General features: G+C 39.4%; 1 protein-coding gene across 1 annotated transcript in view; it reads right to left on the reverse strand.

Annotated features, from left to right (window-relative positions):
- The window catches only part of htt (huntingtin), a 395162-nt gene that overhangs the window by 30323 nt on the left and 341885 nt on the right, over nt 1-22954 (reverse strand). The window contains exon 27 of the mRNA XM_067768365.1: nt 21600-21810. Coding sequence (XP_067624466.1) covers nt 21600-21810 — 211 coding nt within the window. The remainder of the gene's footprint in view (nt 1-21599; nt 21811-22954) is intronic.

Raw genomic sequence — 22954 nt, forward strand, 5'->3', positions numbered from 1 at the left:
TATTAGGGGCAGCAGAGTTGCAAGATCTCGAGGCAGCAATTAAGCTGGGCCCTAGAAAAATGATAGTATTCGCCAAGAGGACGGAGTTATTCTATAAAATATGTCTGGCACCTGATTGGGATTCTTCAGTGTGGTCGTCAAACAAACTTTTGTAGCACTATAGACATATTCAGTCAATGTGAGGTCTTATTGGCCGGTCAGTTCAACCCAACCTAATTTATATAACAATTAAATAAAAATAAATTTTACGTATACGCACCGGTACATGTCCTTTCACTACACATTTTTTGTGTAATTTTCGAGGAAAGTAATTTGTAGTAAAGTCGGAATTCTCCAAAACTCGTTAAATATAACATATGAATTTATCCAAGCAGCAGTATATACATATATGTATATGTAAGTAAATATTCATACACGCATACAAATGTAAATATACAACAAAATGAACCTAAGCATGGAATGAAATATTGCCATAACTGTGACAAAAAGTTAAAGAAAAAATAACAAATAAAATAAAAATAAAAATTGCAACAATGAAATGAAAATCAAGTTAAAGCCAACTTTATGCCGAAAATATGCAAAAAATTTTGCAAAACAAAAAAAAAAAAAAATCTAAAGCTTACAAGTAAAAAAAACTTGTTGAAAAAGCTCGTATAACAATTTCACGAATTCGTTTTATATATTAAAATTTTTATTTACAAACCGATAGGAGAGTAAGTCAGAAAAAATTGCCACGACTAAGTAAGGGATATAAAATAAACATACCGACAACGGCACAACAATAACAATACAACAACAACGCATCTGTAACCATTGAAATAATGGCGACAACAGTGAAACTACAATTTTCGCGGATTGAGCTCGAATTTATTTTTGTTTTTTTGCTAGATTTGTATGTTAGTATATCTTTTGCTAGCAGTTTTGTGTGACAAGCGTGCTGTAAATATGTATGTCACATATGAATGTACGTAGATACAGCAGTGTCCAGAAAAATAGCAGTGGCAGCTTTTATCATATTTAACTAAATTCTTCCTTTTTTATTTTCTTAATTAAAAAAAAACTTCCATTAGTTTTGTAATTGAAACTACATACGTAGATCAACCTCAAAAACTTTTTCGGAAAAAATCGAGTAAATTTCCAACTTTTTACTTGAGGTTCTCTGAATTGTTTTTGAGTATGTAATTTTGTAGCCCTTTCAAATTAGTCTAACAGTTTACTTCGCTTTGTCTTTGAGCTTAATGGTGCCAGTTTCTCTAACTGGTCCTACTTTTTTGGCCGGAGCATCTTCTTTCATACGCATAACATGACCTAGCGAGCATAGCCACTGTGTTTTAATCTGAACTTTTTTTGGTGTCTTCGGTACTCGGTGTCGTCAACGAGTAGTGGTCCTTAAATCTTTCGAAGAGGTTTTGGCTGATTTTGTCAGCTCGTCAGTAATTGCACACTCTTATAAAATATTGTTCCAGAGCTGCTAAGTTCTGCTGCCGGTATTATTTTTCCAGTATCAACTGAAAGAGTATCGTGCTATTTCGGAAAAGGTCTAATCAACCGAGGCGCGCTGGGCTTCGATCTTTCGCAAAATAGGCTTAGCAAAGTAGAAGTTATAAGTATTTTGAAATTTACATTGACTTTTGGATCATATTTTCCGAAAGATGTTCTAGATTTTCTTTCATATAAAATTGATTGAGCTATAAATTTTTTCGAATTTTCGAGTTGTTTCGAAAATGCTTTTGAGACTTATTTACATAGTGTCACGTACAAAATTCATAGAAACTTTTTCTTACAATATTGAAAATAAAAACGTCGAATTTAACTAACGAAATTTGATAAAAATTGTCACTGTCGTTTTTCTGTTCGTTTCTGTATATAGGAACATGGTTGAAAGTTTTAACCTGGAAAGTAAATTGCATAGTTTTATGGGCGTTGGAGTATCCTGACAGATTCAGTGCCTGTTTGAATGTCAGACTCAGAGTGGTGTTGCTTCATTGGCAGTGCGTCGCCGTATGTTTGTAGACTTACTTATGTACTTGTGCACACAATTCTTGGCATTAGTACCGACCCAGACACCAGTTCTAAGTTAAAATAAGCATCAATCATGGAGGCGTCGAATCTTACTCTCATGCAGCACGCTCTCTTTCGGCGTTGTTGTATGTTGGACTTTTTCCAGGGTTGTTAAGGTGGGTTTGGCTCCTTTTGGTGTACAGGATATTGGGTATGGAGACAACTAGTTCACCCTCGATCGCACTTGTGATTGGCTCGGTTTAAATTTCACCAAACATTGGTTGATTGGGAACCGAGTCACCCATTTGTCATCACCGAGTCACCTGCATCCACCGATTTGTCATCGCTGCCATCAACCATCATAACACCCACTCTACCGATCGATAAGGCACTTGTCCGCTGTAAACCATGTCACCGTTAACCGATTGCATCAGAAGCCGCAAGTTTTTCGTCGACCAAAACCCAGTCACTGTTCACCGATTACACCGAGAGTTGGATGCTGTTCACCGATCCTACGCCTGTTACCTCTTCCATGAATCATGGTTGGTTACAGTTCACCCTCCAATAATAAAACTAAATATAATTCTCCGCCGTGTGTACGTCTGAACCAAATATCACCAAAAAAATAATGTGTATTTATTTAGAAAGTAAAAGAGGTGTGTTTATTGACTCTGGATAGACTGAGTGCTACCTCAGCCTTCGACAAAAACCACCTAACAAGAATATAATGACAGTTACAAATATTTTTATTGTTTATGCACTTGATAGTAATTTTACTTTTATGTTTAAGTTTTTTGTCCACTAAAATAAGTTCAAAAAGCTTACATTTATTTACTTTAAAAGTGACATTTTACCAATTTTTGCAATTTTCTAATTTCTAATTAGTGCAAAAGTACAAACACATTACGAATAAATGATCAAATTGCTTGTGCATAAAGGCATACTAAATATAAACAAAATTTAGATGTGAATTGTGTAAAGCTATTTGCATTTGTGCGACAATTTTGCACATCAGAATTGGCCTAGTTATGTACAAATCTACTTATTGTAAAAACAACCAAATATTACTGCAAACAGTAAGCAAAGAAAAAAGCTAAACCAAACACATACAAGCGTACACATTAAGCTGGGTTGATTTGCATGCACGAAAGTTAACCCATATCGCGCCATCAATTTTTCGATAGGTTTAGAGCTGAGAAAAAAAAACTTCCACTAAGCATACCCAAAAAAATAATTTTCGAGCCTGCAAATTTTGAGTTTTTTGACTTTTTTCTTTGATTTTTTAGGTTTTTTTCATGACCTACTTAAAAAATTTTCATTTGATTTTAAAATTTTCATGTATACCCTGTCCGACTCAAAATTTTCCCCTAGAAACTTTGGCGATAACAGTTTTTTGGAAAAAAAAAAAATATTTTTTGGGTTTTGAGGAGTGCTTTGGTGAAAAAATTTATTTTTTCGCCATTTTTTTTAAGGGGTCTTCAGAAACGTGCAAAAGTGTTGCCGATGAAAACGAATTTGTCTCATAGTTCCTATCCCACTTAAAATTATGCGATAAAAACGTTGGTATTAACAGTTTAAAAAAAAATAAAATTTTTTTTTTTTTGTTTTTGGGACTTGTTTTGGTCGAAATCGATTTTTTTTATTTTCAAGGCTCCAACTCATTTTTTATGTATATGTTTCCGTTAGACCCACCAGTAAGTATACCAAAATGATCAGGGGACGAGCTAAGTTGATTTAGCCATGACCGTCCGTGCGTCTGTCCGTTTGTTTGAACGCAAACTAGTCCCTCAATTTTTGAAATATCTTGATGAAATTTGGTAAGCAGGCATATTTTGATGGGGGATTTGAAATTTGTCGGAATCGACCGGATCGGACCACTATAGCATATACCTCCCATACAATCGATTGTTCAATATGAGGGTTTTCGCTATTTCTGCCCCATTTCTGCGTCATTTTAACAGCTAGCAACATCAATTTTACCACAAGTTTACGTATTGGACATAGATGGTTGTCTGAAAAAATCGTCAAGATCGGACATATATATAAGATATATCTCCCATACAACGGATTGTTCAGATAAGAGGATTTTTTTTTTTTATGTCCGATCTTGACGATTTTTTCAGACAACCATCTATGCCCAATACGTAAGCTTGTGGTAAAATTTGATGTTGCTAGCTGTTAAAATGAGGCAGAAATGGGGCAGAAATGGCGAAAACCCTCTTACTGAACAATCGATTGTATGGTACTTATATGCTATAGTGGTCCGATCCGGTCGATTCCGACAAATGTCAAATCCCCCATCAAAATATGCCTGCTTACCACATTTCATCAAGATATCTCAAAAATTGAGGGACTAGTTTGCGTTCAAACAAACGGACAGACGGACAGACGCACGGACGGACATGGCTAAATCAACTTAGCTCGTCCCCTGATCATTTTGGTATTCTTATTGGTGGGTCTAACGGAAAAATATACATAAAAAATGATTTGGAGCCTTGAAATTGAAAAAAATCGATTTCGACCAAAACAAGTCCCAAAAACCAAAAAAAAATTTTTTTAAGCTGTTAATGCCAACGTTTTTATCGCATAATTGTAAGTGGGATAGGAACTATGAGACAAATTCATTAAATTTTTCACCAAAACACTCCTAAAACTCAAAAAATATTTTTTTTTTCAAAAAACCGTTATCGCCAAAGTTTTTAGCGGACAATTTTGAGTCGCACAGGGTATACATGAAAATTTTAAAATCAAATGAAAATTTTTTAAGTAGGTAGTCAAAAAACTCAAAATTTGCAGGCTCGAAAATTATTTTTTTGGGTATGCTTAGTGGAAGTTTTTTTTCCTTAGCCCTAAACCTATCGAAAAATCGAATCGACCCCGCTTAGTACACATATACAAATATGCAGCGTGACAGTTTACAAATAATTACAGAGAAAAACCAATACAACATGACACTAACCGAAATAACTGTATTTGAAATAGAAATTTAAATGCATACGCACGTTAATACTTTACGAAAGACACATAAATACTATATACTACATATCCCTACAAAAATGCGATTAGTCTAGGATGAATCGGAGGTTAGTCGCAAAGGTGTATGCGACCAATGCCAGTTTGGATCTCTTTTTATGAGTTGAACTGTTCCCTTTTGTTTGAGCATATCCTATGGAGACACTAATTGTACCCATTCGTACCCGAAAGGGATCGATAGGACCAAGCCCCTTTGCACCCATATGGGAACATATGAAGACTAGTCCCTTTAAGGTTCAATAAGGTCTCAAATAGGGCCAGTCGCAGTTTTCATGGCAGAGACTACCAAAGCTACCAAATCTATTTGATGTAAGTTGTTTGCCCGCTTTTCAAAATGGAATAATAAATATTATCCGAAAATTTAACCCTAACTCCTGCGTAGTCGTTAAATCCTAGTAATTTAGGTTTGGTATAGGGCTCCGCATTTTTCTTAAATAACTACATTCGATCACCTGTAATCTCTTATATTCTACTCACTTCGTTGCCGTTTTTTTTTAATATTTCTTAAAATGGGCTACATATAAAGGGGATCAATTATGCCCAAATGTAGACAAAAGAGATCAATCGGAGACCAATCTCTTTAGGGATTAATCGCACAATTTTTTTCAAGGGGTATTTATGATGCACATATACATACACTCATATATGCGCGTATATTTAGCGAAAAATAGTAAATTTAATCCAATCGAAATCGAAAGATACAGAGAAATTTATCCAGCTGAGCGTTTAGCTTTGACGTTGATGCTATTTTTGCTAGCAATTGAACTTTTATTGCAAATGTTTTTGTTGTTGTTTGTTTGCACCACATTTGTGTTAACAACACTACCACCACTACCGCTATAATAACTATTACGCCGCAATTTTAATATACTTCATATGCAATACAAATTCCGGCGGATAATCCGAATGGCGGCAAATAGCCCAAAATATATTGAGTAGTTATATTGCTCATATATAATAATACATACATATGTACATATATATAAATATACATATGTGCATATGTTTAATAACTAACTAATCGCCGAGTAAGGCAGGGCCATGCGCAGGATTTACACATGGGGGAGGTTCAATAAAATGTTTACATTCTTGCTTTTTATTGGTCATCCAAAAACGCGATTCGTCGAGGTACAGCAAAAAATGCATTCAAAATTTCGTCAATTGAAGTGTTTTAGACGACTTTTATAGGAATTTTGCAAACGAGTTTACGTCGCTTCAAATAAAACAACCTTCTCACTGCAGACTTGATTATGTTTTTACAAGAGAATTTGGGGTCCCAACCATGTTTTGTAAGATTTATGTTTTTTTTGAGATAGCTGATTAAAAACGTACATTACGTTTATTTTGCTTGTTGGGATATTTATAGAAAAGAACTTTTTTTTTTCTTAACCCATTTAACCTTGAGTAAATTGTTGGCTAGAAGTGCCTAATTAAAATGTCAATACCCGTAATGATGAAAAATACAAAATATTTACACAGCTTTATAAAATGACATTTCTATAGAAATTTCTTACTACGTTAGCTTTGTATTTTTGTGAAAAGAACAAAGCGTACATTTAATTAGTTTCATCTGTTTGCAAACTGCTAATATGTTCTATCGTATACTGCCAAATAACCAGAGTTGGGAGCAGTGCAATAAATTTTGAGTAACAACACTGTTCGAACTTAAGCGGGATGACATAATCAAAATCTTATCAAAGTCTTAATGAGACCTTAATTTGTAATGGATTAAGGCATCTTTCCATCTTTCTCATGTTCGTAAAATTAATGTGTTTTAGACGGCTTCTATAGGAATTTTGAAAATGAGTTTACCTCGCTTCAAATAAAACAACCTCCTTACTGTAGACTTTTTGATGTTTTTATAAGAGAATGTTAACTTTGCTTGTTGGGATATTTATAGAAGGAAACATTTTTTTTCTCTTAACCCATTTAACCTGCAGTAAATTTTTGATTAGAAGTGCCTAATTAAAATTTCAATGCCCTTAATGATGAACAAGTAAGGAAGGCTAAGTTCGGGTGTAACCGAACATTACCATGCTTCATCCCTTGTTTCGTATTTGGTATAGAATTATGGATTTTTTTTCATTTTCGTAATTTAAGTACGTGAACTAAGTTTAGTAAAGATATATCGAGTTTTGTTCAAGTTATCGTGTTAACGGCCGAGCGGAAGGGCGTGGCTTCAACCGATTTCGCCCAGTTTCAAGAAAACAGTTATCGTCATAGAATCTATGCCCCTATCAAATTTCACAAGGATTGGTAAATTTTTGTTCGACTTATGGCATTAAAAGTATACTAGACAAATTAAATGAAAAAGGGCGGAGACACGCCCATTTTGAAATTTTCTTTTATTTTTGTATTTTGTTGCACCATATCATTATTGGAGTTAATTTTTGACATAGATATTCAATTTTTTTGTTAAAATTTGACTTAAAAAAAAATATTTTTTTTTTAAGTGGGCGTGTTCGTCATTCGATTTTACAAATTTTTGTTTAGCACACATATAGTAATAGGAGTAACGTTCCTGCCAAATTTCATCATGATATCTTCACCGACTGCCAAATTACAGCTTGAAACCCTTTTAATTACCTTCTTTTAAAAGTGGGCGGTGCCACGCCCATTGTCAAAAATTTTACTAATTTTCTATTTTGCGGCATAAGGTAAATCAACCTACCAAGTTTCATCGCTTTATCCATCTTTGGTAATAAATTATCGCACTTTTTCGGTTTTTCGAAATTTTCGATATTGAAAAAGTGGGCGTGGTTGTAGTCCGACTTCGTTATTTTAAACAGCGATCTGAGATGAGCGCCCAGGAACATACATGCCATATTTCATCAAGATACCTCAAAATTTACTCATGTTATCGTGTTCACGGACAGACGGACGGACGGACGGACATGGCTAAATGAATTTCTTTTTTCGCCCAGATCATTTTGATATAAGAAGTCTATATCTATCTCGATTAGTTTATTACGGGGTACCGTTATACGAACAAAATTAATATATTTTGTGAGCTCTGCTCAGCTGACTATAAAAATACAAAATATTTATACAGCTTTTTAAAGTGACATTTCGTCTAGATTCCAGGAATTTGAAGAATAAAAACACTTTTTTTTTTTATTCAACCCATTTAACCTTGAGTAAATTTTTGGTTGAAGTGCCTAATTAAAATTTCAATGCCCGCAATGACACAAACACAAAATATTTATACAGCTTTTTAAAATGATATTTCTGTAGAAATTTCTTATTATTTTAGCTTTATATTTTTATGAAAAGAACAAAGCGTATACTTAATTAGTTTCAGTACCATGCAGCACTAAGAATTGTCCAACGCCTGGGAGCAGTGATCGACCCAACAGAAGTGGAGATCGAGCGCGTGGAATGGGCCCATGAGGCGGTAGAAGTAGGTCGAAGGCAGTTCAAAAGGTTTGTTGCGATAAACCATCGGTTCTGGAACCAGTACGAGGAGGAAGAAGCGTCGAATGGCAGAATGAAGAAGGCAACGTTCGGCGGAAGGCGACAAGCCTGCATTCAAGAGGCAGAAAGGACCTAGTTCCAGAGCCGCGAGGCAGGGCAGTTGCATAGACAAGGCAAGTAGGCCCAAAGCTGTAAGACAGATGGGCCCCAATAACGAGGTAGCAACTTCCTCGAAAGCTGCGAATCAGAGGGAAGTTCCAACTACGGAAGTAGGAGATAAGCCAAAGGGAGATAATGCTAAGACTCCGGCTTTCTCGAAGATGCTAAAGGGAGTTAACGCTAAGACTACTGCTTTCTCGGAGGTGCCAAAGGTAGATAACACTAAGACTCCGGCTTTTCCAGAGAAGATGAGTGATGTGGCAAAGCAGTCACTGACTGTGGCGCTAGTTGATCATAGCAATCCTTTCGGACAGATGACTACTGCAAGGTGGAGATCTGTAGAAAGGGAGCTTATTAGGTTAGTGGGTGTCTTTGATGGGGATGTCTCGCCGTGCACACACTGGCGTCATCCCAAAACGTCGACTCGTAGGTTCTTGCACCCTCCCCCCATATTGAGGTGCAGCCTCTTCGCGGTGACACCTGGTAACGCTTCGGCGGCGAATGCGAGCGGCGACCCTCCTTTTTCTCCTCCCTATAACCAGATTTCCCTTCTTCTACCATCTCCCATCCGTACTCCGTTTCCCCTGGGCCAAGTTTTCCTATAAATAGGTGCTATTTTTAGTTCAAGACCGGCCAAACGTGGCGAAGAGTCATACCCTGAATAAGGTGCCCAAGCTTTGCTAACAAATATGGCGGATCTAGAGAGGACAACTCGATGAAACCCGTAATTATGAGTGTTATCCGAACCGTGCCAATGGGGTGAATGGCACTACGTTAGTGTACCTAATAACAGTGGCCTTCATATACCTGACGCTCTCTGGTTGTAATTAGTCTTACTGGGATATTGGGGGCCATGTCCCAGCTGACCTACCTTCCCACATACTCGTGGGTATTTATATGGAAAACAATAATATACAAAAAACCAAAATGGAGCTGAACAAGTCCCAACAGATCAGGTCGATTGCGACCTTTCGGTGCAAGCCGAATCAGCTAATGCCACAGACTTGCCGAGGCCGAATAATCCCTAATTTAAAAACTTGCATGACGTGAAGATGGCAGATGTGGGGACTATGCAGGATGCAGATTGGGTAGAGTCACAATCCACAACCTTTCCGGAGGATGAAGAGAGGCTCCTTGCCTCTCCAGCGAAAAGCGATCAGCCTGGCCAGAACGCAGAGCGCGATCGGCTAAGTGGGGCCGTTCGAAAACGTCTCAAGCGATTGCTGGCCGCGGTGAGGGGTCAGCCGAGAGAGGCCGCTTAGACAGCTTGAATCCACCAGAGAGAGAGCCCAAAAAGATGTCACTGCCCACAGCTGGCAATACAAAAATATTGTCAAAAGCTGTGCATCGAATGTCCCCCATCGTAATGCAACAGCCAAGCAGTCGGCAACTTTCAGGGATGTCCTGAGTTGGGTAAGGCTGAAAACTGAAACAGAAGGTCATCCTGGGAGAGTTAATGAGCCAAAAAGATGGTGCTATAAGGCCCACCTTTAGCGGTCGCACACCTCGCCCAGGCTGGCTTTCTATCACGTGCAGGGATGCAACCACCGCATAGTGGCTAAGGGCTATCGCCCCAAAGCTCAATCCATGGCAAGGTTCTAAGCCGAAGGTGGTATCTGATGCGGATATAACACGTCACATCATTCTCGTGGGGTATTTTAAGGAAGAGGAGTGCCGCTCAAATGTCTGCCGAGCTGTTTAAGCAACGCAACTACCTGGTTTTCTGTGGGTTTGACAGGGTCAAGTTAAGGCCCAAAAATAAGCCATCCTTGCCCGTGGGAAACATAAATACAAGCGGCAGTGACAATAAGGGAGGGGGGATGACACGGTTGACGATGTCAGACCCTGCTGTTCGAAGAACCTGAAGGTATCTAGTAGGCATTTACCTACTGAACAGCAGGATTTGCCGAGTCAATCGGACACCCATCAAAACCTTCTCAAGAAGAGCCCAGGCCTTCTGGGTCTAGTATTGGCCCACAAAGTCCAAACGAGGCAGCGACAGTCCGCCAGCCTGTCCCCCAAAACCTGACAACAAGGCAACCAACACCCCAATGTCAGGGAAGGGAACAAGAAATGACGAGGACGAACGGCTGAAGAAGCTGTAATATTGCACAGCAATAGGGCAAGGAAGATGGCCACACGTGGCCGCAAAGACCATAAATAGTGTCTCCCCTCCCTATCAAAGCCCAAAAGCTAAAACGTCTGAAATGCCTCCAGGTGAATCTTCACCACGCAAAGGCAGCCTCAGACGTCCTAATTAAAAAATTTGCAGAAGAAGGTCTGTGAATAACCTTCATCCAGGAGCCCTTGATTCAACACGGTGCCGTAAAGGCCTGAACAGTACTGATGGCAAGTTAATTTATGTCACCAGTTCTCGTCTAAGAGCCGCGATGCTTTCAAGCAACAAACACATTATTTCTTCCATTTTTACAGTTTATGACGGCTGATCTCGTAGCAGTTTGGGCTAAAATTCTAACCCCAATAGGCGAACAAGAGGCAATTTTGGCCTCTGCCTACTTTCCGGGGGAGGAAGAAACGGCCCCAACAACCGAAACAATAGCCCTCATCAAATACTGTCAGCAGAGTGGCACACCATGGATCCTCTACTGTGACGCTAATTCCCATCATACAACATGGGTTAATTCGAACATCAACAAGAGGAGTGAGTACCTCCTTGAGTTTATCAGTAGTAATAATACAAGTAATATCAATCGGGGCAATTATCTCACCTTTTAAATACTATTAAAAGGGAAGTTTCAGATCTTACTCTGTGCAGCCATAATATGGTCAGCACCGTCACTAACTGGCATTTTTCAGGAGAGGAATCAATGTCGAAACACAAACACATTGTAATCGACATTGGTCACTTTCCGAAACACATGCCAGATTTTAGAAATCCCAGGAAAACGAACTGGGAGCTTTTGCGCTGGTAACAGCTTACAGCGACCCACCGTGCAGGAGTTTGAGAAGGAAGCTGAACAGCTCCACTCAGACATTAAAACTGCTTTCAATGAGAGCTGCCCCCAAGGAAAGATAGATAATCAACAAGGAAAGATACATAATCAACGCGACGTGCCTTGGTGGAACAAAAAGCTTGGGCAGCTAAGATGCCAGGCTAGGAATCTGTTCAATAAAGCGAGAGCTACGGGCGACTAGGATTCATGTTGTTGCGTGGCTAGGCGAAGATTTACCGTGAAATGAGGGCGGAAAATGGTTTCCAATGTCTTCACTACTGGCGAAAGGAGTGATTCAGTCGATATGACTAGCCTTCGTTAGCTGTTTGCCAGGCTTTAGTAGTGGAATTACCCTTGCCATTTTCCATTGCTCATTGACAGATTGAAAACGTGCGTTAGGTAGTTTATTCCCTCAGCGCCAACATTCATTGCATACCATCAAAAATATTTTTTTTAAGTCGCAATTATAAACATTTATTCCAAGATAACACACAAAAAATATCGCCATTTCGACTGCTGATTAGAATATCACCATATCTCAACCGCCGTTTCGAAAAGGCTCTATCTTAGAATACCTTCTATATCCTTTGACGTGAGCTGCCATCTAGCGTACGGTAGCAATTGCCGGTAATGCAGTGCAAATATTCACAATAGTGCCATAGTACAAATAGATTTCTTTGTGTGCTCACAATCGTTTATTTTTAACGAATTATTTTAATAAAATATAGCTAAACAATAGTACTATGACCAAAATTGCCCAGAGCTCGCTAATAGCCCGAATATCCATCTTTACAACCAAAATTTCTTTATAGACGACACTTAATTTATTAAAAAAAAAAAATGTTTAATTAGAATTCATTAAAAGTATTTAAATGTACGACAATAAAGTATTTTAAAGTAATTTGTATTTTAATACAGCATAGTTCACTGAGATTACATTTTATTCTTTAATTAGTTGTCTTTGATAGCCGCACACTCACGATGACACAATACGACTTACTTCTTCGGTTGCCACCTATACTCTACCTTCTCTCTTTGACATTTACCGAACGTGTTGCCATTCTTTAGTGAACTGGTGGATTTGATGATGACGCCACCATTCCAGATCCCACATATATATGATTTTTATTTAAAAAACTTAGAACTTCATCATTAGTTAAATTTGTAAAAGCAGTCGGAAAAAGCGGGTTATTACAAAAAAGATTATGTGATGCCAACGCACAGAGTTTTCCATTTATAACGCCAGGTGTTCCAGGATTTACCCAGCACTCATCAAATGTAGCACGAGTAGCACAACTCATTGATGGTGTGAAAGATTCTCGATACATGTTATATAGCGACTTACATTCATCATATACATATGGAGTCAAGACATTAGATAAGAGTGGTTGCGAACGCTCGCCTATAAATCTCTCACTCCATCCATAAACTCGCATTTCTGTGCTCGTGTCAAATGAACTGCAAAGTTCTATTTTTTGTACTGTGGTATCGCTCAGGTCGAATTCTTCATCCACTGTCACCACAGCAATATTCAAATGTTTTCTTACGTGTGTATACTCACTTGGAGTGGCTATTTTCTTCACTTTGCGACTTTGTCCTAGTCCATTACATAAATCCCTTGTTCCAGCTATAACAGAGTAATCTTTCCTTCTGTGTTTATCCATACAACTTGCAGCTGTAACCACCTTTTGCGAAGTAACTATTGAGCCAAGACAATCATTTATGCCGCCATCACGTAGTGATACTACATATGGGCTTCTGTATATAGCCGAATCTCTGCCACCTTGCATACGATATTCCGAATTCGAATAACTCAAAATGCTGCCAACAATGATAAATAAGAACGCTAAACAATTGCGTGAGCTCATTTCAGTTTAGAACTATTTCTACCGGGTTTTAAGTATAAATTTCACCAAGATCAATTTTGTGCACGCTATTTATACATAACTAGGTCGTGTGAGTGAAAAATAAGCAAAAACATTTCCTTCTGGATTCCACGAATTTTAAGAATAAAAACACTTTTTTTTCATTCAACGAAATGATGAAAAACACAAAATATTTATACAGCTTTTTAGAATAACATTTCTATAGAAATTTCTTATTAAGTTAGCTTTACATTTTTATGAAAAGAACAAGGCGTACACTTAATTAGTTTCATCTGTTTGCAAACTGCTAATATGTTCTATCGTACACTGGCAAATAACCAGAGTTGGGAGCAGTGCAAAAAATGTTGAGTAACAATACTGCTCGAACTTAAGCGGGATGACATAATCAAAATCTTATCAAAGTATTAATGAGACCTTAATTTGTAATTTTTTTTTTTAATTTGTAATGGATTAAAGCATCTTTCCATCTTTCTCATATTCGTAAAATTAAAGTGTTTTAACGTGTTTTCTATAGGAATTTTGAAAATGAGTTTACGTCGCTTCAAATAAAACAACCTTCTTACTGTAGACTTTTTTATGTTTTTGCAAGAGAATGTGGGGTACCAACCACGGTGAAAGTAAGTATATTGGCATGGATTAATTATATTCGGGTCGAAGTCAAGGCAATTTTTATACGCACATGTGTATAGTAACTTTGATTGAATAACGGTTGTAGATAATGACATGAAGGAATCGAGAAAGATAGAGACATCCTTTAATCGAAATTTTTGAAATTCGATAAACTAGCTAATTTGAGCCCGGAATGGATTGGTATTCAAATTGGGCGAAATCGAGCGATAACCGAGCTTCCTTATTCGATATCGAAAGTTTCTAAAAAAATTTAAAACTGACACATTGCATTTAAAAATACTGTTAAAGTGGTAAAACTTGGCGAGTAGATGAACTTTATGACTAAATCGTGAAAATTTAGTAAATGGTAAAAGGAACATGGGCGGAGTATCACAGTCATTTAGTAACGATTTACACTTCCCCAGCTTGCGACGCCATCACCTTTTTCTTTTCATCCTTACTTTGTTTTAAAGTTTTTGAATTCATCTTCATCTAAATTAAAAAATGGGGAAAAATGCGTCAAACCGTGGCTGCAAATAATCCAATATGCACGGTCCGCATAACACCCTGGATTAGGAGGTTGGTAGTTCTTAGTCACCGATATCCCGCGGCCTCCTATAAGGTGAAACAAAAATCGGGCACTGGAAATCTTGCAACTTTTTATTTATTTACCTTTTAAAATATATATGATTGGTGAATACATTTCTTACGTCGTTGTCACAATTTGTAACGGAAAATCCAGTACAAAAATATATATATTTTTTTTGGCTTAGGGCCTGCTTATGCTGGTCTGGATCAAACGGCTGTTGTTGGCAGGTGTCATAGTGTTTATGGAGATGTTCCCTTAACCCTCGTGTAGGCGGTGATAGATGCAGTTGTTTGCTAGGATGACCTGTTTTGTGACTATTTACCAAAAACTGCTTGTTCAGCATTTCGTTGTGTTCTTTAATATTTTGCTCTTTGGCCTCACTATGTAGGTGGTGTTCGGGGGTCATAGGGAGACATCCGGTGGCTGTTCTGATTGCAGCATTTTGACAAGCCTGTAGCCTTTTCTAGTATGTGTTTTTATAACCAGGCGACCAAACTGGTGACACGTAGCTTGTGAGCGGCCGGCTAATTGCTTTGTATGTGCTTAGCAACGTTTCTTTATCTTTTCCACAGGTGCTGCCGGCAAGCGACTTGGTGATTTTGTTGATATTTTGTACTTTGGATACAATTTCGGAGGAATGGGTCTTGAAGGTTACAGTATTATCGAACGTTACCCCTAAGATCTTTGGGTGACTGACAGTCGGTAGCGTGATACCATCGAAGTGAACGTCCTATGTTTGCGACATCTGTTCCTTCCACATCGTAAACACAGTGGCCGTGGATTTTGCCGGCGATAATGCCAGTTGCGCAAGGTGAAGAAACTAGGAAGATCGGATAGATAGCTGTTTATTTTAGAAACTAATGCATCAATTGAAGGGCCAGGTCCTGTTGCCATAATAGTGCAGTCGTCGGCATAGGAAATGATTGTAACTCCTTCTGGTGGGGAAGGGAGTTTTGATATGTAGAAATTAAACAGAAGCGGGGATAGGACACCACCCTGTGGTACCCACTGTGTAATTTTCCTAGGTTTTGAGATTTCGTTCCTAAATTGAGCCGACGCCTGCGGACCATTCAGATAATTTGCGGTCCACCTTTTTAGACAAGGGGGAAGGTGTGAGCCTTCTATGTCTTTGCGTAGCGTACCGTTGTTGACTGTGTAAAAAGCTTTTGACAGCTCAAGTGCCACGAGTACCGTCCTATGATGGGGTGATTCCTGATTTAGTCCGTAACTAATCTGGGTATTTATAGCATTGAGCGCGGTGGTGGTGCCGTGCATTTTGCGGAATCCATGTCGGTGCGTGGCTAGGTGAAGATTTACCATGAAATGAGGGAGCAAAATGGTTTCCAATGTCTTCGCTACTGGCGAAAGGAGTGATGTCGGTCGATATGACTAGCCTTCGTTAGCTGGTTTGCCAGGCTTTAGTAGTGGAATTATGCTTGCCATTTTCCATTGTTCATTGACAGGTTGAAAACGTGCGTTAGGTAATTTATTCCCTCAGCGCCAAGGTGTATAAGCATTGGCATTGCGACTCCGTCTGGGCCTATTGATTTGCAGGGCTTGGCCTTGCGGATGGCTAGTTCAACCTCTATGGGGTTGATGGTAATGGGTTGTACGTCGTGTTTGTGTTTATGTGCCCGTCGGTTTGCACGACGTCTGGCTTTGTCTACAGAAGAATGCATTATAAATTGTCGACAAAAGGCGATCGCGCATTTCATCGAATCAGATAAAGTTTTGTTGCCGAAAGCTATAGATACTTTATCGTTGTGTGTAGTTGGATTGGCCAAGGATTTGATGGTTGACCATATTTTGCCAACACCCGCAGAGAGATTGCAGTTCCTTAGTTGCTGTTGTTGTTGTTGTAGCAATGCTCGCCCCACCTAATAGCCGCGACCGATCACAAATTGTCATCAATATCCTCTAACGGGAGTCCAAGGAAACTTGCCGTTTCAACAGGGGTGGACACATTGCAAGCGGGGCATACATTTTGTATGTCGGGGTTGATTCTGGATAGGTAAGAGTTTAACCTGTTACAGTATCCAGAACGAAGTTGAGCAAGAGTGACACGCGTTTCCCTGGGGAGTATGCGTTCCTCTTCCGCGAGTTTTGGATACTTTTCTTTAAGTACTGGATTCACCGGGCAATTCCCGGCATAAACGTCCGACGCCTGTTTATGGTGTTCACCAAGGACCTGCTTGTGTTTTTTCGCTTCATACGGCTGGGTTCTCAGGTGCCGTGTTTCCTCAAAATGCTTACGGAGATGACTCCTTAAGCCCCTAGGCGGTGCTGGTTCATCAATCAGATGCCTGTTGGGATGCCCAGTTTTCTGGGTATTCAACAGGAACTGTTTGGTTAGCATCTCATTTCTCTCCCTGATGGGAAGTATTCTCGCCTCATTATATAGGTGGTGTTCTGGGGATATAAGAAGACAGCCCGTGGCGATTCTGAGAGCAGTATTTTGGCAGGCCTGTAGCTTCTTCCAGTGGGTAATTTTTAGGCTTGGCGACCATATGGGTGACGCGTAGCACGTAATCGGCTGGCTAATTGCTTTGTATGTAGTCATGAGCGTTTCTTTATCTTTTCCCCAGGTACTACCAGCGAGGGATTTGAGGATTTTGTTACGTCTCTGAATTCTCGGAACAATTGCGGCTGCGTGCTCACCAAAATGTAGATCCTGGTCGAACGTCATACCCAAGATTTTGGGGTGTAGGACAGTCAGTCGGTAGCGTAGTGCCATCGACGTGGATGTTCAAAATGGTCGACATTTGGGACGTCCATGTTGTAAATAAGGTCGCGGAAGATTTAGTCGGTGATAATGCCAGGTTTCGCGAGGCGAAAAAACTGGAGAGATCAGGGAGGTAGCCGTTTATTTTATTGCATAGCGCATCGATCATTGGGCCTGGGCCTGTGGCCATTATTGTGCAGTCATCGGCGTAGGAAACGATTGTGACTCCTTCCGGTGGTGAAGGTAGCTTAGATATGTAGAAATTAAACAAAAGTGGGGATAGGACACCACCCTGTGGCACCCCTTGTTTAATTCTCCTTGGTTTTGATGTTTCGTTTCTAAATTGCACCGATGCCTGCCGACCACCCAGATAATTTGCGGTCCACCTTTTAAGACATGGGGGAAGGGTAGACCCTTCCAGGTCTTGCAGTAACGAGCCATGGTTGACCGTATCAAAAGCTTTTGATAGGTTAGTAGCGGGACCACATTGGCCATTTTCCATTTCTCGGGTATGACAAAGGTGGAAAGAGACAGGTTGAAGACATGCGCTAAATATTTGAAACCCTCTTTCCCTAGGCTTTTAAGCATCGGCATGGCTATGCCGTCTGGGCCCGTCCTTAGTTGCTCCTCCCATTTGGTGCGTTTGTGTTCATTTACCAGACGCATAATATCCGATCTGATACTCCTAATAGGGGGGTCGAGCTGTCTCGCCAGCTCACATTCTCTTGCTACGTTTGCGGCTTCAGCCGGGAAATGCGGTATGATTTCAGGTATTCTACCGGCCAGAATAAAGCGTGCGGATACTGAAGCGATAACCTTATTTAAATTCCGCTTTTCGTAGGTGACGAAACTGGCAGGTTGTTGTATTGAAAGGAGTATGGGAGGTGGGCAGAAGCTAAAGTAAGCATCGGCTGCCATTCAACGCAGTTTATGAGCCCTGCGCTGACGATCGAGATGTCAGGCGAGCTGTGGCAATTACCTGAAATTCTGGGTGGGTAGGGGGTGGGGGGTGTTGTCTATTTGTTCTGCTAGCTATCTGCCTCTGCCGTCGACTGTCAAGTTGGAATGCCAGAGATGTTGTTGTTGTTGTAGCAGTGCTTCACCCCATCCAATAGGTGTGACCGATCACAAATTTTCATCAATATCCTCTAACGGGAGTCCAAGGAAACTTGCTGTTTCAACAGGGGTGGACCATGATGAGAGGGGTGTTAGAGGCGTTCGTTCCAGATTACAATTGAAGAAATGGTTGGTGTCATGTGGGGACACATTTCCAGCAGGACATACATTTTGTATGTCGGGGTTCATTCTGGATAGGTAAGAGTTTAACCTGTTACAGTATCTAGATCGAAGTTGAACTAGAGTGACTATCGTTCCCCTACGGAGTGTACGTTCCTCTTCTGCAAGTTTAGGGTATTGTTCTTTGAGTACAGGATTCACCGGGCAATTCCTAACATAGAGGTCCGACGCCTGTTTGTGGAGTTCACTGAGGACCTCCTTGAGTTTTTTGGCTTCATACGGCTGCGTCTCAGGTGCCGTATTTCCTCATAATATTTACGGAGATGACTCATTAAGCCCCTGGGCGGTGGTGGCTCATCAAACAGATGTCTGTTGGGATGCCAAGGTTTCTGGATATTCAACAGGAACTGTTTGGTTTGCATTTCATTTCTCTCCCTGATGGGGTGTATTCTCGCCTCATTATGTAGATGGTGTTTTGGGGACATAAGGAAACAACCCGTGGCGGTTCTGAGGACAGTATTTTGGCAGACATGTAGCTTCCTCCAGTGAGTAATCTTTAGGCTTGGCGACCATATCGGGGAAGCGTAGCATGGAATCGGCTGGCCAATTGCTTTGTAAGAGGTAATGAGCGTTTCTTTATCTTTTCCCCAAGTACTGCCAGCAAGAGATTTGAGGATTTTATTACGGCTCTGAAATTTCGGTACAAACCGTGCGCACGGGCCTGAGTCTGGTGATATTGTGGATAAAAATCCACTTAGCCAAACGAAATTTTTGTGAACTGGGCCAAAATTAATAAAACTTAAATGCTAAAACACAAAAATAAGGCAAGCAGTGAAAGCTAAACAAACAATTGTAACAACAACGCGTCAACAATGATCAAAACAAATAAAAAGAGCATAGTATTTGGTAGTTGAAGCAGCTGGACATTAAAAGCAAGTGAAAATTATAATTATAGTCTACCGATGGCGCCCAACATTGGGTTACAGAACAGTATCCCATTGACTATTAGTGGTTAATCTCTTGTTGCCATTGTTTGATGTGCAAACATTTTTTCTCACGGTATGGGGAATACAGAATGTAAGCGTAAGGTAAGTGTAAGCGTAAGCGTAACGTTTGGAAATGGTATGCTATGTGAGGGCTTGTAAAACTTAAATGTAGGCGTAGTAGGTGGTACTGATATGTAGGAGTGATAGGCCTGGGATCGATGGATAGCGGCTGCTGCGTAATGAGGGAACGGTGTATCGTTTGACAGACAACTTACAGATGCTGGTGTAATCGATGGACGGTGATCGGGTTTCGATGAAAGGTATATCAGTTGACGGTAACGGGGTTTGCAGCGAACTAGTGTATTATCGATCAGTAAAAAGGGATTAGGATGAGCGGTAAGTTGTAACTAATCACTAAATCGGTGGATGCCGGTGAGTAGCATTGATGAATCGGTTGATCGATTTCCAAGGAACCAGTGGCTGGTAAAACCGATATTCGGCAAGCCGCAGCTGACTAATCGCTAGATAGGATTAGTGAGTCAGCGATGCACAAATCACGAATCATTTGATCGTTTCCAAAGCGACCGGTTGTTTGTCAGCAGATCATATCTAATGATGCATACCTAGGTTATTTATATGCTGGACTGGCAACTTAGGTGCGGGGGTGGTGAACTTACCTATGTCTCAGAGAAGAGGGGCTGGGAATTAGCTTCCTTCACGCCCAATCTTCGAACACACCAAAAGTATTGGGCAACCGAGGTTTCCTGCTGATCAAAAGTGGCAAGCCTATGCAAGAAAAGAGTTTGCGTTATAGACTTCCCTTATCGCCGGTCGCGCCTTCAATGACCTGTCAAATGCAAACTCGTTATAAACAGTTTGAGAAGTTTTCGCACTCATGTTAGGCGAATGTCGCGCGAATGAAATGTTTGATTGCTATGACAGAGGGGTTGTATATGGTAGTAAATATATAAATATGGGGTAGGTGATAAAAGCGAAGCCAGAGCCAAACCGGGCAAAGTGTTATCAGTTTGTTATCGGAGTGTTGGCGGTTTGTTATCGAGGATTATAGATGTATCGGTTTCTCAACTTCTTATCGATGATTTGTCCGTTTGTTGTCGGTACTTTGTCAACAATTGTTGAGCTATCGGTGGCAAAAGTTATTCATCAGTTATGGACTTCTTTTACACGATTTAACGGGTTTTTATCCACTTATTATCAAATAGTTGGCGACTATTTATAAAAGAGTGAACGATTTGTTTCAAAAATGTATCGAATTAGTATCGATTTAGTGAAGAAAAATAACCGTCTTGTTTTCGAAAAGTTATCAATTATTTTTCTAGAAGTTATCGATATATTATAGATTATTATTGAAAAGTTATTGATTATTTATCAGGTATTAGGTTTCCTATCGACGACACATCGGTTTGTTATGAAACACATATCGATAAATGTCCATCATAAAATCGATGAAACCTTGATAACATGTCGACAACAAGGCTATAAAAAAACACTGAAAATATAATGATTTGGCGCTGATAGCTTGACAATAATTTCGCTTCCGATACTAAGCCTAATAACACCACAACTTTGTAACATATAACAATTGTCGGCTTCTGTTCTCAAATATCCCGAAATTATTTATTTCTGGTGAAGTAACCCCTGTTGTGGTTTATCTTCAAGTTTTCCAGACAAGCACCTGTATCTTTATATATCAAACTTCACGTGAACTTGATACTCACGAATTTTTTTTCGTTTTTTCTTGGTTTTGGTATTAGCTACGGAGCGGATGAGACTTATTAGATTGGTCGACATAAAAAGAATGCAAAAGTTGCATATTATCAATGATCTACATTCCAAAGTTTCGTAAATCATGTATCACCCAATTATCCAACAAACTTTCGAAAACAATATATGAACAAATATGAACTCACCGCCCACAACGCTTTATTACTTGTCCAAAAGTTTTATCGTACTATTAAAAAAAAAACGTTACACTTATTTATCACTTACCCACATATATACAGGATAACAGCAATTGTAATGCTGGTATTGAAAATCTTTCATTCTCTAATTTTACTAGTTCCAACGCAAGTTTTTCAATTTTATTGCGCAATATTGGTGTAATTATGCCAACGCCTGACGCTGCTGCACTACTCGCTCCTGTTAAGCCTGTAGCATTACCATTACCTGTATTGCTGATAACTATCATTCGTTCCAGTCCCTGAAATTGAAGGAGGTATCGTTTTTAAAATCTTTTCAATTCTTCAAAATAAATTACTCATAAAAATTCGCTTTAAAGCTGGCATGAAAAGATACTTTCTTTAAAATTTAAACAAAAAAAGCAATTATTTGTAAAGATATTACTTAGTTCCAACACGTCTAACACAAACTGAAAAAACTGAAAGTATAAGTTTTTCAGACCTTTGATCCTTTACAAGTAGCAAGCGCACAAGAAAATGATTTTTCAATGGGAATTTCCGTACGAATAGCCACTTCCTAACTACAAACCGTTTGTATTTAAAGCGAAATTAGAAGTCGAAAGTTTCAATCAAGATTAAAAAAAAGAGCCTCGATTGACCTCTTCACCCTCCATCCTATTCTGTTCTATTGTAACTTCAATTTTTCATCAAAATTGTGTATCTCCTTGCCTCCCCCTCCGCCTGTCAGTGCTTAATTCCTGCCTCCGACCTATCTTCTTTCCTTCACTTTCCCGATCTTTTTTTCTCTTCTACTCCCACTTTATTTATCTCCCTCTATTTTCCTCTAACTCTTTCTCTTATCTTGATACTTATATTTTTTATCTTCCCCCCGCACATTCTCCATTTCGTACTCTTTCTTTTCTCTATCTCTTTCCCTCATATAGGTTTTTCTCGTGTTGATTTTCCCCCCGCACACACTTCATCTCGTGGTTCCACTTTCTTTTCTCTCCATTCCCTTCTCCGAATTTTTATTTCTCTAACCCCTCCCCTTCTCTAATTGCCACTCTTATCGCTTATTTTCGTTTTTCTCTCTATGGATTTTTGCATAACTCTCCCTTTCTCTCTCGCTCTTCGTTTTAACCAGCACACCTTATTGAAACCCTAATTGAAACATTTTATTTGATATCCATATTCTCAAAGCACATTCTGAGATCACCCTAGTCCATATTTTGGTCTTTATCCCGAAAATGGGTCCACATCGCGCCTCACATTTATTAAACAATTTGAAGCGCTACTCAAATAATACGTTTCACAGAAATACCACCACCCCAGCCCACTTCCCGGAAAGAAAGGGTTTGAAATATTAAGCTAGTCGAGGAGGAATCCCTGTATTAAATTGCAAGCCAATCGCTCCTCAAATAGGGTTTTTTCCGAATAGGTCGCCCA

The sequence above is a fragment of the Eurosta solidaginis genome, chromosome 1 (genome assembly GCF_040869045.1).
Source record: "Eurosta solidaginis isolate ZX-2024a chromosome 1, ASM4086904v1, whole genome shotgun sequence".
Classification (NCBI taxonomy): Eukaryota; Metazoa; Arthropoda; class Insecta; order Diptera; family Tephritidae; genus Eurosta; species Eurosta solidaginis.